The 19,143-nt window shown below is 43.6% G+C and overlaps 2 protein-coding genes across 2 annotated transcripts in view; one reads left to right on the top strand and one right to left on the bottom strand.

Annotated features, from left to right (window-relative positions):
* LOC106611519 (transmembrane protein 255A) overlaps positions 1-7,399 on the bottom strand; it is a 35,611-nt gene extending 28,212 nt beyond the window's left edge. Inside the window, exon 1 of the mRNA XM_045724970.2 lies at positions 6,975-7,399. Within this exon, the coding sequence (XP_045580926.1) occupies positions 6,975-7,026 (52 nt within the window). The 5' untranslated portion in view covers positions 7,027-7,399. The remainder of the gene's footprint in view (positions 1-6,974) is intronic.
* A 1,823-nt stretch (positions 7,400-9,222) lies between these two features.
* atp1b4 (ATPase Na+/K+ transporting family member beta 4) lies at positions 9,223-16,207 on the top strand. The gene is given in 9 exon segments (NM_001173956.1): positions 9,223-9,335; positions 9,553-9,622; positions 10,347-10,572; positions 12,410-12,538; positions 12,663-12,770; positions 13,239-13,438; positions 14,249-14,305; positions 14,454-14,546; positions 14,665-16,207. Coding segments are annotated over 8 exon segments (1,041 nt in total). The 5' UTR covers positions 9,223-9,335; positions 9,553-9,556; the 3' UTR covers positions 14,827-16,207.
* The last annotated feature ends 2,936 nt before the right edge of the window (positions 16,208-19,143 follow it).

The raw sequence follows: 19,143 nt of genomic DNA on the forward strand, positions 1-19,143 counted from the left end.
CAGCACGATTCAACCCAGAGCATATCGGACATCTTTTCTCCACATCTCCGGATTCCTACCGCAAGCCCTGAACCTTTTCACCTGGATCATCGCAGCTAGCTAGCTGCTATCCGAGTGGCTGCTCCTGGCTAACGTCTCTGTCCTGAAGCAAGCACCAATTAGCCTGGAGCTAGCCAATGCTAGGCCCATCTCCCGGCTAGCTGAAGAGGTCCATCAGCCACAATACTACAATACTTATTTTGCCAATTGGCCTGGACCCCTTTTACTGCCGATACGGAGCCCCGCCGATCCATCACGACTGGACTACCGACGTAATCCGCCCGAGGGGGTTTTCAACAGGCTCCTCCGTCGTGACGTGACAGGCTCCTCTACCCGTCTGCTAGCCGCGGCCTGCTGGCTGTCTAGAGCATATCGGACTGTTAGCTGAAGAGGTCCATCAGCCAATTTCTTGGGCTACAATACCTATTTTGCCAATTGGCCTGGACCCTTTACCTACACGGAGCCCTGCCGATACATCATGACTGGTCTGCCGACGTAACCGCACGAGGGGGCTACAACAGACTCTTCCGTCGCGACTTCCCACTTAGGCCCTTCTGCTAGCCTGCTAGCCCCGGCCCGCTAGCTGTCTAAATTGCCGTGTCTCCAGCCCGCCTAGCTACTCACTAGACCCCATGATCACTCGGCTACGCATGCCTCTCCCTAATGTCAATATGCCTTGTCCATTGCTGTTTTGGTTAGTGATTATTGTTTTATTTCACTGAGGAGCCTCCAGCCCTGCTCAATATGCCTTAGCTAACCCTTTTGTTCCATCTCCCACACATGCAGTGACCTCACCTGGTTTAAATGGTGTCTCTAGAGACAATACATCTCTCATTGTCACTCAATGCCTAGGTTTACCTCCACTGTATTCACATCCTACCATACCTTTGTCTGTACATTATAGTTCCCTGTAGCTCAGTTGGTAGAGCATGGTGTTTGCAACACCAGGGTTGTGGGTTCGATTCCCACGGGGGGCCAGCACAGAAATAAATGTATGAAATTGTATGAAATGTATGCATTCACTACTGTAAGTCGCTCTGGATAAGAGCGTCTGCTAAAATGACTAAAATGTAAAAAAATGCCTTGAATCTATTCTACCGCGCCCAGAAACCTGCTCCTTTTACTCTCTGTTCCGAACGTACTAGACAACCAGTTCTTATAGGCTTTAGCCGTACCCTTATCCTACTCCTCCTCTGTTCCTCTGGTGATGTAGAGGTTAATCCAGGCCCTGCAGTCCCTAGTTCCACTCCCATACCCCAGGCGTTCTCATTTGTTGACATCTGCAAGTGTAAAAGCCTTGGTTTCATGCATGTTAACATTAGAAGCCTCCTCCCTAAGTTTGTTTTATTCACTGCTTCAGCACACTCTGCCAACCCGGATGTCCTAGCCGTGTCTGAATCCTGGCTTAGGAAGGCCACCAAAAACCCTGAAATTTCCATCCCTAACTATAACATTTTCTGACAAGATAGAACTGCCAAAGGGGGCGGAGTTGCAATCTACTGCAGAGTTCTGTCTTACTATCCAGGTATGTGCCCAAACAATTTGAGCTTCTACTTTTAAAAATCCACCTTTGCAGAAACAAGTCACTCACCGTTGCTACTTGCTATAGACCACCTTCAGCCCCCAGCTGTGCCCTGGACACCATATGTGAATTGATTGCCCCCCATCTATCTTCAGAGCTCGTACTGTTAGGTGACCTAAACTGGGACATGCTTAACACCCCGGCCGTCCTACAATCTAAGCTAGATACCCTCAATCTCACACAAATGATCAATGAACCTACCAGGTACAACCCCAAATCTGTAAACACTCATAGATATCCGCCTACCCAACCTGCTCTCCAAATACACCTCTGCTGTCTTCAACCAGGATCTCAGCAATCACTGCCTCATTGCCTGCGTCCGTAATGGGTCTGCGGTCAAACAACCACCCCTCCACCCAAATCCAGATAGCTGATATTCTGAAAGAGCTGCAAAATCTGGACCCCTACAAATCAGCCGGGCTAGACAATCTGGACCCTCTTTTTCAAAAACTATCCGCCGCAGTTGTTGCAACCCCTATTACTAGCCTGTTCAACCTCTTCGAAAGCCAAGTTAACAAACAGATCACCGACTATTTCAAATCCCACCGTATCTTCTCCACTATGCAATCTGGTTTCCGAGTTGGTCATGGGTGCACCTCAGCCATGCTTAAGGTCCTAAACGATATCATAACCACCATCGATAAGAGACAATACTGTGCAGCTGTATTCATCGACCGGGCCAAAGCTTTCGACTCTGTCAATCACCACATTCTTATCGGCAGACTCAACAGCCTTGGTTTCAAATCAAATCAAATCACATTTTATTGGTCACATACACATGGTTAGCAGATGTTAATGCGAGTGTAGCGAAATGCTTGTGCTTCTAGTTCCGACCGTGCAGTAATATCTAACAAGTCATCTAACAATTTCACAACAACTACCTTATACACACAAGTGTAAAGGAATGAATAAGAATATGCACATATAAATATATGGATGAACGATAGCGGGCCGTGTCAGTGGCACTGTATTGTCCTCAAAGCGAGCAAAGAAGTTGTTTAGTTGGTCTGGGAGCAAGACATCGATGTCCGCGACGGGGCTGGTTTTCTTTTTGTAGTCCGTGATTGGCTGTAGACCCTGCCACATACCTCTCATGTCTGAGCCGTTGAATTGCGACACTACTTTGTCTCTATATTGATGCTTAGCTTGAGGATCGCCTTGCGGAGGGAATAGCTACACTGTTTGTATTCGGTTATGTTTCCGATAGCCTTGCCATGATTAAAAGCAGTGGTTCGCGCTTTCAGTTTTGCGTGAATGCTGCCATCAATCCACGGTTTCTGGTTGGGGAAGGTTTTAATATCCACCGTGGGTACCACATCACCGATGCACTTGCTAATAAACTCGCTCACCGAATCAGTGTTTACATCAATGCTATTGTCCGATGCTATCCGGGAAAATATCTCAGTACCCGTGATCGAAGCAATCTTGAAGCGTGGAATCAGATTGGTCGGACCAGCGTTGAACAGACCTGAGCACGGGCGTTTCCTGTTTTAGTTTCTGAGCTGGTCATGGGTGCACCTCAGCCATGCTCAAGGTCCTAAACGATATCATAACCGAATGACTGCCTCTCCTGTTTCCCCAACTACTTCTCAGACAGAGTTCAGTGTGTCAAATCGGACGGCCTGTTGTCCGGACCTCTGGCGTTCTCTATGGGGGTGCCACAGGGTTCAAATCTCGGGCCGACTCTCTTCTCTGTATACATCAATGATGTCGCTCTTGCTGCTGGTGATTCTCTGATCCAACTCTACGCAGACGACACCATTCTGTATATTTCTGGCCCTTCTTTGGACACTGTGTTAACTAACCTCCAGACGAGCTTCAATGCCATACAACACTCCTTCTGTGGCCTCCAACTGCTCTTAAATGCAAGTAAAACTAAATACATGCTCTTCAAATCGATCGCTGCCCGCACCTGCCTGCCCGTCTAGCATCACTACTCTGGACAGTTCTGACTTAGAATATGTGGACAACTACAAATACCTAGGTGTCTGGTTAGACTGTAAACTCTCCTTCCAGACTCACATTAAGCATCTCCAATCCAAAATTAAATCTAGAATCGGCTTCCTATTTTGCAACAAAGCATCCTTCACTCATGCTGCCAAACATACCCTCGTAAAACTGACTATCCTACCGATCCTCGACTTCGGCGATGTCATTTACAAAATAGCCTCCAACACTCCAGTCAGCAAATTGGATGCAGTCTATCACAGTGCCATCCGTTTTGTCACCAAAGCCCCATATACTACCCACCACTGTGACCTGTATGCTCTCGTTGGCTGGCTCTCGCTTCACATTCATCGTCAAACCCACTGGCTCCAGGTCATCTATAAGTCTTTTCTTGGTAAAGCCCCGCCTTATCTCAGATCACTGGTCACCATAGCAGCACCCACCCGTAGCACGCGCTCCAGCAGGTATATTTCACTGGTCATCCCCAAAGCCAATTCCCCATTTGGCCACCTTTCCTTCCAGTTCTCTGCTGCCAATGACCGGAACGAATTGCAAAAATCACTAAACCTGGAGACTCAAATCTCCCTCTCTAACTTTAAGCACCAGCTGTCAGAGCAGCTCACATATCACTGCACCTGTACATAGCACATCTGTAAATAGCCCATCCAAATACCTCATCCCCATACTGTTATTTTTTTTGTTGCTCCTTTGCACCCCAGTATCTCTACTTGCACATTCATCTATCACTCCCGTGTTTAATTGCAATTATTTTGCCACTATGGCCTATTTATTGCCTTACCTCCCTTATCTTACCTCATTTGCACACACTGTATTTTCTATTGTATTATTGACTGTATGTTTTGTTTATTCCATGTGTAACTCTGTGTTGTTGCTTGTATCGCACCGCTTTGCTTTATCTTGGCCAGGTCGCAGTTGTAAATGAGAACTTGTTCTCAACTAGCCTACCTGGTTAAATAAAGGTAAAATAAATAAAACATTTAAATCATGGAAAGAGCAGTTGTTTCTAACGTTTTGTACACTCAGTGTAACAGTATAAATTCCGACCCTCTCCTCACCCCTACCTGGGCTCGAACCAGGAACTCTCTGCACACATCGACGCTGTCACCCACGAAACATCGTTACCCATCGCTCCACAAGATCTCAGAACGAGTGACGTCACCGATTGCAACGCTATTTGCGCGCACCACCGCTGACGAGCTAGCCATTTCACATCGGTTACAGCAGCGCATGAGATGATGCATGGTAGTCTACCTTTTGAAAATACACGTCTTTGTTAGATTTTTCATTTGAATCTATAGGTCTATTGGTGTTTTTCATGATTTCAACAATTGTCTGATGTAGAATTCTTCTTTCTTTTCTCTCCAAAACTCTTGAACGTGCCGTCCTTGGCCAGCTCTCCTGCTATCTCTCTCAGAATGACCTTCTTGATCCTAATCAGTCAGGTTTCAAGACTGGGCATTCAACTGAGACTGCTCTTCTCTGTGTCACGGAGGCTCTCCGCACTGCTAAAGCTAACTCTCTCTCCTCTGCTCTCATCCTTCTAGACCTATCTGCTGCCTTTGATACTGTGAACCATCAGATCCTCCTCTCCACCCTCTCCGAGTTGGGCATCTCCGGCGCGGCCCACGCTTGGATTGCGTCCTACCTGACAGGTCGCTCCTACCAGGTGGCGTGGCGAGAATCTGTCTCCGCACCATGCGCTCTCACCACTGGTGTCCCCCAGGGCTCTGTTCTAGGCCCTCTCCTATTCTCGCTATACACCAAGTCACTTGGCTCTGTCATATCCTCACATGGTCTCTCCTATCATTGCTATGCAGACGACACACAATTAATCTTCTCCTTTCCCCCTTCTGATAACCAGGCGGCGAATCGCATCTCTGCATGTCTGTCAGACATATCAGTGTGGATGACGGATCACCAGCTCAAGCTGAACCTCGGCAAGACGGAGCTGCTCTTCCTCCCGGGGAAGGACTGCCCGTTCCATGATCTCGCCATCACGGTTGACAACTCCCTTGTGTCCTCCTCCCAGAGTGCTAAGAACCTTGGCGTGATCCTGGACAACACCCTGTCGTTCTCCACTAACATCAAGGCGGTGACCCGATCCTGTAGGTTCATGCTCTACAACATTCGCAGAGTACGACCCTGCCTCACACAGGAAGCGGCGCAGGTCCTAATCCAGGCACTTGTCATCTCCCGTCTGGATTACTGCAACTCGCTGTTGGCTGGGCTCCCTGCCTGTGCCATTAAACCCCTACAACTCATCCAGAACGCCGCAGCCCGTCTGGTGTTCAACCTTCCCAAGTTCTCTCACGTCACCCCGCTCCTCCGCTCTCTCCACTGGCTTCCAGTTGAAGCTCGCATCCGCTACAAGACCATGGTGATTGCCTACGGAGCTGTGAAGGGAACGGCACCTCCATACCTTCAGGCTCTGATCAGGCCCTACACCCAAACAAGGGCACTGCGTTCATCCACCACTGGCCTGCTGGCCCCCCTACCTCTGAGGAAGCACAGTTCCCGCTCAGCCCAGTCAAAACTGTTCGCTGCTCTGGCACCCCAATGGTGGAACAAGCTCCCTCACGACGCCAGGACAGCGGAGTCAATCACCACCTTCCGGAGACACCTGAAACCCCACCTCTTTAAGGAATACCTAGGATAGGATAAAGTAATCCTTCTAACCCCCCCCCCCCCCCTTAAAATATTTAGATGCACTATTGTAAAGTGGTTGTTCCACTGGATATCATAAGGTGAATGCACCATTTTGTAAGTCGCTCTGGATAAGAGCGTCTGCTAAATGACTTAAATGTAATGTAATGTAATGTAGAATCAGGTGTTATTAGGCCTACAATGTAATTCATTAATGATTATAACATCTCATGGAACTACTTTGTAAGGAATTTGAATACAATGTAACCGTAACGTGTGTGAATGTTGTAAGAAAAGTAGTAAAAACAGAATCACGAACGAACACTTATTGGCTACATTATATTGTAACGACCCTGGGTTTATAACGTTGCTGGTTGCGAGCAAGAAGCACATCAATTACTTAGCTGATGTAAACTAGCGCTTTTCCAATATTTGAATAATGTACCGCTCCACTCCTGTCAAACACATTTTATATCCACATAGTCAGTATTACATCCTATCTAAATCATTTATCCTGTCAATATGACCACGTCGTCAAATTGTACCTTCCTTTAGATTGTTGACAACACCACACAAAGATAAACAGTCTGACAGTTCAATGTAGCTTACAGCAGTCAATAGGCTACAGACAAAATATGTTATTGTCGCCCACCCTGATAACCGCACAACATGTGCTTCGATGTTACCAAGTAACCTATATTGTTTTTGCTGCAACCACGCAGTTGATCTTGCACACACATACCCATTGGAGTTTCAGTCAGAAATCCGGGTTGTTGATTCTGTACGCGAGGCATTTTCTAATCAAACGAAGGAGCTGGATATAGGCCCAGAATTATGATTCAAGGTTAAACACTAGATACCTAACAAGCAGAACAAATAGTCCAACTTGTCCACTGCTATGAACTAATGCAGGCGTGATATTTGATTGCAGTGGCATTCTCTAAAGCAGACGTCCCCGCGCCGTTACGGTTGTTGTCGCTTTTACGTCAACATACATTGACATGTCCACTCTCTTCATCTGTCGTGAACAGCGGAGCATCAATAAGTGCAGTTTTGAGCAATAGTCACGCTCCAGTTACAGGGCTCGTCCTCTGCCCAGGCGTTGCCGACACATGCCAGATCTTACAGCGCCTGGATAAGGTTTTTAACCATCAGCTAACCACATCATATGTTATACCAATCTGTCAGTCGATGACGTCATCGATAACGTCGCACGTAACCATTGGTTGATGCGTGCAACGTCTGAGCAGGGAATGCGACCACATTCACATCAGACAGTCCAACTCAAGACAGAAGTCCATTTAAATCAGTCCTAAAATCATCATAGGAACATTTTCATATAGACTAAATCTGAAAAAGGCAAACACTCGTTTTAGCCTAGTTTTTTAAATCCAAAATAACTAGATATATTTCGTTCCTGCTTTTTTAATTCGTTTTTATTATTGTTATAATACAGTAGCCTAGTTGTAACAGTTATTTTGATCATACAGGACGACATATTAGCTGACAAGAGGCTCATTTTACGCAAGAGTGGACTAAAATAGAGAATTTGAGATGTTCGAGCGCCACCCCATATCAAAACTGAAAATAGTTTCCATCAACTCCTATAAACTGCAGGGTCTTACATAGTGTTCCCTTTCATTGTGATCTGCGCTAATAGGCCTACTACCCATGATTAATTACTAACCTAATCATACGATGTTGCGTGGCGTGTAGCACTGAGGCAGACATTATGCTGTATCTGATTGGATATTCAAGGTGGACGCAATTGATTTATTAAAAAAAAAAAGTAGTATTATATTTTACAATGATTTTAATTCAATTAGCCTATAGTCTGTTTAGTGCATCTACCTGGCCTTTCACCTGACCATCTCATATAAAAAGGCCAAGTCGTGATAATGTAACTAGGCTAATTGACAAATACCAGGGTACATAATAGATACATGATAAAAGATAAGTAAAGCAAAAATGATATAGCCTAATGTTATAATGTGTAACAAGATCTAGGCCTATAACACATATATCACCCTTCAGTAGGCCTAACAAGTAAACAATTTGATTAATTAGCAGTATTAAAATAGCTATCTACGTTTGATTAATAAGAAAAGTGTTAAAATAACTATCTAGGCCTACAACAAATATATCACCCTTCAGTGGGCCTAACAAGCAAACCATTTGATTAAGAAGCAGTGTTAAAATAACTATCTACATTTTATTTATAAGCAAAGTGTTAAAATAACTATTTTGGTGCGTGCGAGAACATTTCCTTTCACAAATAAGAAAAAAAAAAGGAGCACAATGGTAAATTAAATATGTTTTTCCATGACGACATGTCTCCTTTCATGTAAAACAATATCAAAAACGAAACAAAAAAACCAGCAAGTCCATGGGCTAGCAGATCGGGACGTGACTGGCGTGCAGATAGATAGCCCTTGATGATGAGATATATTTGAACTTCGCAGAACGACGTTTATGGTGATCATTCGATGATGGGCGGTTGCACACATTGGGTCTGTACTTTCAGAGTGAGATGCGGAGACTTAATGCACGATCATCAATACACTACTGAAATGTACCAGTTGCATGCCATTTTGCCTAGCCTTCAGCAAACAATGGCCATTTAAAAAAGCACAAACATAGATTCAAAATTAGTGATAAAACCCCAGTTAATCCAGATTTGTGCACGACGGTGTCTGACGGTAGCATGTTGGGAATGACAGAAATATTGTTTTTGGTGTGCTGCGGCTTTGCCTGAGTCTCAGCTCAGTTCAACAGACAATGGTGATCTGGTGTGCGTGTGCAGAATACCGTACATCGGGCCATGCACTGTTGCCAAAAGTTCTTCTCCGATAAAAAAAAAAAAGCCCTTGCCCCCCCCCCCCCCCACACACACACACCAGTTTTCCTCTTTTCAGTGTTCACTCATTCATTCTATGATGCTCGCCTAGTTGAGAGGATATTCTCTGTGCCCTGCTCCCGTTGTTTGCGTTAAACTTTCTAATGAAATCAAAAATTACTTTTTGACCAATTTAGAATTCGTTCTACTTAGGGTCAAGAGGGATTCAATACACTCAATTACTTTCCCTGCAAAAGAAAACTCCAGGTATGTAAAGATACGTTTTTAATATTTTTGGGAAATCAGACCCAGGAGTTGAGTCCCAAAAATGTTTTAAATAGTTTTTCAATGTAGTTTGGTCCTCAAACTTAAAAAAACTGCAATGGATTTCCATAACTTTCTAAGGATGTTAGGATGTGTCCCTTTAATTCCTTGGGGACGGTAGTAGATGTGATTGGTTTAACAAGTACCTTTCTCCGTGAAGAATTATGGAGCCCAATTGTACTGCGGGAGGGGCTGAGGAAGAGCACCATGGAAACTACTCACCAAATCCAGTAAGTCCGCTTTAGAATACAGACAATGACATGAAAACGAATTGATATCTGGGACTTATTCTACTTTCTACTAGTGCATGTCACAAGAGGTTTGGGGTACCATTCCTCATGAATTTAATTTATAATTAATTCAACTCCCATTTCTATCTGAATAGAATATAATAGGATACAATAGAATAGAGAGTTCTTAAAAACAAAACTCACCTTCATTAAGGAAGTGACATTCTAAAAACCCCAGGGGGTTCCACTGACCGCTGGGGATCTTTCTGGGGCCTCTCGATGCTGAGAATCAGTGTATAACATCTGGCTGTCACCGTGACCCTTCAGCTTGGCTGCAGCTGTTGCTCCAAGCAGGAAGGTCAGCCTTGAGGAGGAGAGATCTCCCAAAGAGAGCCACTGGGGTCACGGCGAATGTCAATTTAGCAGAACATGGTGGGACATGATGGAACATGATGGGACAGGACCATTGCGGAGTAGTGTTGCTATAGCGGATGTCATACAGTTAAAAAAAAGTAAATACTTGATACAAAGGGAATAATACCATTTATCTAAAAAATAAACATGGCGGTTAACCTAAAAAACATGGGTGATTATAATAATCAAAATATGTATTTCTGTGATGAGTTGGAACAAATAGATAGTGATTGTTAACATCGTGGCAAGGCAAAGTCAGACTGGGAAGATTCTTACCTTCCTTTTCCCGTCTCATTTTTCCTTGTGCCAGTCTGCCGAGGTGACGCCTGGCAAGCACGCGGTGGCAGAGGCCTTGGAAGAGGTGCAGGAGGAGTTGATAGAACATCAACCTCTGGAGCAGGAAGACCTGAACTTCGAGAAGTGGAAGCCGAAGCCAAAACCCAAGAGGACGCTCCACGAGAAAGCGTTCGATGTGAAGACATATCTATGGAACGCTGAGACCAGAGAGTTCATGGGCCGCACTGGGCATAGCTGGTGTAAGTAGAAGTGCTCAGTTTGCACAAGTGCTCAGTAGTAGCGGTAGTAACTGCGTGTTGCCCATGCAAATCATATCATACAAAATATATCACCCACAAGAAAATGAATTCTGTGTTCAAAGCTGCAACAGGCCTGATGACACATTGGTTCTTAATTTTTATATAAATCCATTAAGTTCTCTTTCAAGTGTAATCATTACAATTTTAATTGCCAATGGTTGAAGGCAAAAGTGCTGGTTTCGTGGCTTATTGATTTTGGATGATGGTTGGGGTGGGCTGGGGCAGTGGGTGGGCTGGGGGGTAGAAAGAAACGTGTCTCCCCAGTCCATCGGCCCTGCTCACTGTACTGCGAGTGTGTGTGTCCAAGCTGAATGTTTACATAGGTGCACAGACAACTCTGTCCCGATGCGGACAAAAACAAGGCTGCCTGGGGACGGTTTCCCGGTGGGAGTGCGCTGTTCTGAGTCACACGCTGGCCTGGAATCACATTCCTCATACCCCTCACCCAGCTTTCCACTGCCTTTTTCACAAAGCCCCCGTGACCTCCGCATTTGACCCTAGCGTGCTCGTGGCCCCACGGTCGCAGGCGAACACGTAAAGAGTAGACAAGCAAGTTTTTTTTCCGTAGACAGAAAAAGTTGTCAAATTTCATTGCCGGTTTGGCGCAGTCCGCCAGACAAACTTTATTGGCAGAGGCTGTTACCTAGAGTTTGTTGAGTCGGTGATGATGGAGCAGGGTTCTTGATCCGACAGCCTGGTTGCTATGCGATCTGACAGCCTCGTTACTATGTGACTCGTTTGGGTTTGAACTCCCTCAAGCCTAACCGATGCACCACCATTCGAGAGCACTAACATACGAGACCGGTTCAACAGGCCAAGCTTTGAGAAAATGACACAAGCAAGAGCATGTTCCTCCTTCCTTGTCTGAAAATGAGTGTTTTTTCCCTCATCGTGCCCAGTACTGAAGAAGACAAGAGGCCAGGCTCAAGACAGGAAGCGATTGCTTAAGAAAGCAATGTGTGCACACTTGTGAAGGAATGGGGCCCCATGTGCCTCCTGGCAAGAAAGGAGGGGGGACTGAGTTTGAAGTCGGTGATGTGTGTCCTGTGTGAGAGGAGTGTGAGAGGGGGACACAATACCAGAGTGGGGTGATCGGAGCTCCTTGGAGCTGGCCGCGGCTCTAAGGCTGCAAAAGACCGTCACTATGATGGCAACCGGAGGTTCACTGTGTTCCTGAGTGAAAGGACAGCTGGGAGAATTCTCACTGAGCTCAAACAGAAAGGCCTTTGTGGGCTCAGGGGACGCAAAGCTGGCTGCAACCAGTCTCCTGTGAAATTGCCTGCGCAGCAAAATCCATTTAAATTTAGGGAACATTTGGGTTTGATTAGTTGCTAATGGACTGTTAATTGTAATTTGGGGAGAACAATGGTAGTTCTCAAGGTTTCCTTTTTCACACAGTTCAGGTAATTTGAATGAGTTTGTTAACAAATTAGTTTCGTAACAAAGTACAAACTGATCGGAGTGATTTCCATTTACAGACGTGGAGAGGCAACACTTAATTATTGGTTAAACACATTGGTGAGCATCCTGAGCAAAGACAGTAGAAGTGTCTAGACAGCCCAGACAGTTCCAAATTCCAACATAATAACTGGAGATTCTTTATACTTCATTATTTTCCCCAACTCAAATCAAAGAATTTCCATTGTGATGCACTCTGATAGCCATAACCACAACTATTACCCTTACTGTTCTTCTTATGATCTCCATTAAACTGAGTTATAGTGACTGTGAATGTAATTCGTTCTCTATATCTGACCTCCATGTTACCTCCTTCTAGTTCTGATCATCCTCTTTTACACTGCACTGTATGCCTTCCTGGCGGCCATGTTTGGTGCCTGTATGTGGTGCCTCATGCTGTCCATCAGCCCCTACCATCCAACCCACAACGACAGGGTGATGCCACCAGGTAAATATGAATTCTAACCCCCCACTCCCTATTTCTCTCTCATTCTATCCCTTTATCCATCCTCTATCTGTCCATTCTATCTGAACGTAAGCACAGTTGACTGTCTATGGGTTTCCTTTGGCAGGTATGACGATGTCCCCACAACTGGATGGGCACTATGAAATCGCCTTCAACGCCTCCGACCGCAAGTCTTGGAAGAAGTATGCAAAGCTAATGGAGGAACAGCTAAGATGTGAGTCAGATACCAAACATGGTGGAATAGTTGGCATTTTGATAAACTTGAATAGTAACTTGCAGGAGTGTGGTCTGAAAGTTAGCTGAAGATAATGTATATTTTTGCTGGATTCGATGGGATTCAAATGTTGGGGACATGTTGGGGGTATGACATTGAAGCAGAGCAGGCACACAGTTAGTTAATCCTCTCCCCCTTACCTTCCCTACCTTTGTCCCCTGTCCCAACTGCCACTGGGAGAACTGCATGCTGGGAAGGGAAAGCCTCTTTGTGGGCAGAGCGTATCCATTGAGTTCTGCTGCTTTTTTTCCGTTCTTCAGCAGTCCGCTTTGTCAGACTGCCTGAATCAGAGGCCTGGCGGAGCAATCGGTTTATTTATGGGACCCCCCCTCCCCCCTCATGGCCCTTGTTTTTTAACATTCTCCATTTCCAAAAACAAAAAATAATTGTTTCATTTCTCTCTTTCAGCGTACAATGATGCCCTACAAGAGCAGAGGAACATCCAGTGTCCGCAGGATGCATACTTCATGCAGGACGACCAGGAGGAGAGCGCAGAGAGGAAGTCGTGCCAGTTCAAGAGGTCCTGGCTGGGCGAGTGCTCAGGGCTCCAGGACCCCCACTTTGGCTTCTCCCAGGGGAAACCCTGCATTCTCCTCCGAATGAACCGGGTAAGACACAGCTCAGATCAGATTTTATGAGATCTCCCCCATGGAGGGCCCCTCTGTTAGCCTGGTTCTAGATCTGTTTGTGCTGAGAGAACACCTCCTGTGGTCGTTGTCATGCCAAACATGATTGGCACTATCATAGGAGTTGGGAAAGACAGTCCAAACAGATCTGAGCTCAGGCTATCACTCTATAGCATCAGTCAAGTAACATGAACTTCATCCTAAAGCTGCATATATAATCAGCGATTGCTAAGAGGTAGTGTTATTTGTTATAGTCGTAAAGTGGAGTTTATCGATGAAATGGAGGAAGATGCCATTGAGGTAATCTGAGATAGATACAGACATTTCAGTGACATCTTGTGGCCATTGTGAGGAGCAGATAAAAACGTTATTGTAATGTGATTACAGCAATTCTGTGACTCTAGTCAATGTTATTGTTACCATTATATACTGTAGCCTAAAGTTGTCCCCATTTGGAAAATTCTAGAGTGAAACCTGGTGGGGATATCCAAAATGAATCTTATTGCTAGGTAGATGATTAGACACATTTTTTTAAATTAAATGTTAATAAATCCTGGCTTGGTAAAGTTGAACAAGACACAATATAAAGCTGGTCTCAGCTGGAGGTTAGAATGGAAACATTCAACCCAAAATTAGGTGGATGACACCTTATGTCATGATTGGTGAAAAGCCTCAGAAGAAAACTGAAGACAGCCACTGGGAATAATAAATATGCATAGATTTGCAACATTGTTTCTCAACAAAATGATGATATAACAATACAAGGGTCCTTTTATTGCTCTCAACCTGTAGATTCTTGGCTATTTACCTGGTCAAGGCACTCCAGTAAATGTGACCTGTGGAGTCAAGGTACAGTAGCAGACAGCATTCTTCCCTTCAAACATCTCAACCATAACCTGGCTGTAAAAGCTCTCTTCATAACTGAATATCATAACTGCTTATGGAACATGGTGTTAGTCACAAAAATATGACTCACTGTGAACTCTCACTCTTTCAGAAAGGAGTGCCAGAAAGCTTGGGAGAACTTCAGTTCTTCCCCAAAAGCATTTTCAACCTGATGTACTACCCGTACTATGGGAAGCTGAGACACGTAAGTGAGGATTTTCAGCAGCATGAATAACACTGCTGCTCTCGTGATCTAGATTATATGCATGACCATAGTGACGATAGCCACTCAAGTTGCTTTTGTCCCATATCCCTTCTCCCAGGTGAACTACACAGCGCCGGTGGTGGCCGTGCGCTTCAATGGGCTGCAGTACGACACCCACATTGTTGTAAAATGCAAACTCAATGGCAAGGGCATCATCAATGATTCACCTACCGATCGCTTCCTAGGCAGTGTGTCCTTCTCCTTTGATGTGGGCGCATAGTAGTATTCCCCATCCTACTGTTGGTGTGATGTCCTCATGACAACCAGGAGACAGGAGAATATAGGGGGGAAAAATCTCATTATGTTGAATCCTTGTTTTTCATAAAATAGTTGACCAGCTTCTCTCTTCTCCCATTCCCTGCTGTACCCTTGTGCCTTTTGCTGAAAATAGCTAAATATTTTTGAATGTTAATGGATCATAAGCACAGACACCTCACCCATAGTCCTGAGCACAAGTTAAGTAGACAAACTGAATATTACCATTGAATACTTAGCAAGATTAATACCACTAGCTAGGTTTATGAAATACAAGGTTCATCTCACAGGTATATTATTATACAGTACAAGCTGCCCTATAGTTAGTCTCTGTAGCTATGCAATTCCATTTATAATTTAAGACATTAATAGACCATTATTAATAGACAGAAATACATACTGCACAATAAGAATATAAGCGGAACATGTTAAGCACATTTCGATTTGAAATCAAATTCTGTACTAATTTCTTTTGAATTTGTATCTTTCAACATCATATCTATTGTGTTTTGTAGACTCCAAAGGCTACCATATGAACAATGGCAGGACACTTTTACTTACACAGTAAAAAAAGAAACAGTAAATGACTAGGTTACATTTCAGGTTGTGTTGTTTGATAGCTCCTTATTCCACATGTATTGATCATATATAAGCCCTATGCTGCAGTTTTGTTTCCTTTTGTATGAACACAACAAGACTGCTACTGAGAATGTAATACCGCAGGCTGACATTGATCACTATATTAGCTGATGGAAACTAAGATCTACTCTGTAAACAGACAGAGTTCACACCGTTGATAAACTTGTATACCAGTCTTGCACGCTCTTAACGAAATAACAGGCTATTTTGATATAGGCCTATACTTAATCCTTGTTACTGTATTTTTGCTATGATTCTACTAAACCTGGTATCCATGTTGTATTTATTCTGATGTATACTGTAATAAATACAATGTTGATAAGAACAATGTTTTTCCATAGGAATGTATTACCTAATTGTGTAGCAGGCCAAAATATATTATTTTAAGTGGTGATATATTTTTACATGAAACTCTTCTCTAATGTTGGTTGTCAAGCAGACTACATTAAACATAACCTATTACACACGCACAAACAAGATAGGTCTACTTTGCCCAGATATGTTCAAAGGCATTGCAGAATTATTTATTCATTTTATTCCATAATGTTGACATGGTGCAATCAATTATCAAAACTGCCTAAAGAATTGGAGATTCGAGCTGAGAATTATTCAAATAGTGAGCGTTATGCCAATTCATATTGTTTAATAAAACAATAACACTGTAGCAAATGTAAACAATAAACTTGAAACTGAATTGACTAATTTAACAAGGTGTATCTGTCATTGTGTACTGTTAAGAAATCCTGAAAAAAATGACCTGATTTGACACTTGTCAAGTATCAAACCACAGCATATCAAGTCAAATCAAATGACATTGTTTATTTGAGAGGCTTACTGATACGCAAAACAACAAACACTAAGGTTTAGGGATGCATTCGAATGGTTAAGGTTTGGGATAAGGATACGGTTAAACTTAAGTTCATGCATTAATTCTGAGTGGTTAAATTAAGGGTTAAGGTTTGGAAAGACTTAAAAAAACAAAAACAAAAACGAGTGTCTAGCACTGGGATTGAACACTCAACCCTCAGAGCCTGACGCCTCGATCACACCGACAGCATCATTGCATTTTGGTACACCAGAAGTACATTCATTTCCAATGGAACGCTGTGTTTGCCTTACAGCATTGCGTTGCAGAGGCAGTTGCAGTGCATTCTGTCTGTGGCATACGTTGGATTTATCGAACGTATGCGTCAAACTTTGCATAGAAGGCTTGACAGAAATGGTAGCAGAAGGTGAATGTTGCACACATTTTGTTGCACACCAATCCAGATGATGCTGCGTACCATTTTGCGTAATGACTGTCGGTGTGATCAAAGCACGAGTCTGCAGTTTAAACACAACAGATTAAACACAAGCCTACTAGATGGAAATAGGTGTTCACGTTGCCCCTAGAGGACAGTTTAGCTTCCACATTTTGCCAATTCTGGAACAAGAGAATACAAATACTCTTATCTTGACATATTCAAAGTTATATCATACGCTCTCTCCATGTCATATCCTTGTTCTCCACTGTCACTTCCCAGTTTGTGTGTGACTTCAAGTGTAATATAGATATATATATTTTTTTACAATATATTGAGGACTCCTTTTCTAACCAGCTGCATAAAAAATACACTCCAGGTTCTAACAGACAACAAATGCGTACGAATTACTTTTTTTTTTTTTTTTTTTACATTTTAGTCATTTAGCAGACGCTCTTATCCAGAGCGACTTACAGTAGTGAATACATACATTTCATACAATTTCATACATTTTTTTTTTTTTCTTTTTTTTTCTGTGCTGGCCCCCCGTGGGAATCGAACCCACAACCCTGGTGTTGCAAACACCATGCTCTACCAACTGAGCTACAGGGAAGGCTTCGTAACATATCCCTAACCCACCCACCCAAAAAATGTGAGGAAACATATCACAGGAAAAGGATGACATAGGACACAATTTGATGACGTAGTACACAAAAAAATGGGGCCCACTTTTGTCTCGTGAGCACCACTTTCAAAACTACTGGCTGAAATTATATATTTTTTGTGTGCACATAAATATGTCAAACACTTTTCTTGTTGAAATACATAGAATATCAAAAGTCAGGGTGTGGGACCATTGGCTTCTCAATGGAAAATAGTGAAATCCACAAAAACATTATGTAAAAAATATAAAAGAAAATATATATTTTTAAACTTTGTAAAATCGCCCACACAGTGCATTCGGGAAGTATTCAGACCCCTGAATTTTTGTTACATTGCAGCCATTTTCTAAAATTAAATTATTCTTTCCCCCTCAATCTACCTACAATACCCCATTACAACAAAGCAAAAACAGAATTACAAAAATTGAAATATCACATTTACATAAGTTTTCGGACCCTTTACTCAGTACTTTGTTGATGCACCTTTGACAGTGATTACAGCCTTGAATCTTCTTGGGTATGACGCTACAAGGTTGGCACACCTGTATTTTGGGAGTTTCTGCCATTGTTCTCTGCAGATCCTCTCAAGCTCGGTCAGGTTGGATGGGGAATGTCGCTGCACAGCTATTTTCAGGTCTCTCCAGAGATGTTCGATCGGGTTCAAGTCCGGGCTCTGGCTGGGCCACTCAAGGACATTCAGAAACTTGTCCCAAAACCACTCCTGCGTTGTCTTGGCTGTGTGCTTATGGTCGTTGTCCTGTTGGAAGGTGAACCTTCACTCTAGTCTGAGGTCCTGAGAGCTCTGGAGGTTTTCATCAAGGATCTCTGTACTTTGCTCCGTTCATCTTCCCCTCGATCCTGCTTAGTCTCCCAGTCCCTGCCACTGAAAAACATCCCCACAACATGATGCTGCCACCACCATGCTTCACCGTAGGGATGGTGCCAGGTTTCCTCCAGACGTGACGCTTGGCATTCAGGACAAAGAGTTCAATCTTGGTTTCATCAGACCAGAGAATGTTGTTTCTCATGGTCGGAGTCCTTTAGGTGCCTTTGGCAAACTCCAAGCAGGAAGTGCCTTTTACCGAGTGGCGGCTTCCATCTGTCCACTCTACCATAAAGGCCTGATTGGTGGAGTGCTGCAGAGATGGTAGTCCTTCTTGAAGGTTCTCCCATTTTTTGGTATCGTTCCCCAGATCTGTGCCTTGATACAATTCTGTCTCGGAGCTCTGCAGACAATTCCTTCGACCTGATGGCTTGATGTTTGCTGACATGCACTGTCAACTGTGGGACCTTATATAGACGGGTGTGTGCCTTTCCACATCATGTCCAATCAATTGAATTTACCACAGGTGGACTCCAATCTCAAGAATGATCAATGGATGAACAGCATGCATCAGAGCTCAATTTCAAGTCTCATAGCAAAGGGGCTGAATAGTTAAATAAGGTATTTCAGTTTATTTGTAATACATTTGCAAAACATTCTAATAACCTGTTTTTCTTTTGTCATTATGGGGTATTGTGTGTAGATTGACATTTTTATTTAATCCATTTTAGAATAAGGCTGTAATGTAACAAAATACAGAAAAAGTCAAGGGGTCTGAATACTTTCTGAATGCACAGGGAGTCATTGAAGAGGTAACATTCATGCAGCCATGTATGGCTATTCGAGATTATACAGTCATGATCCTAACCAAAGTCTCATCTTTGGGCCTGAACATTGCAGGTTTTTTTTGCCTAACA

Source organism: Salmo salar, chromosome 09 (assembly GCF_965601325.2).
Source record: "Salmo salar chromosome 09, fSalSal1, whole genome shotgun sequence".
NCBI lineage: Eukaryota > Metazoa > Chordata > Actinopteri > Salmoniformes > Salmonidae > Salmo > Salmo salar.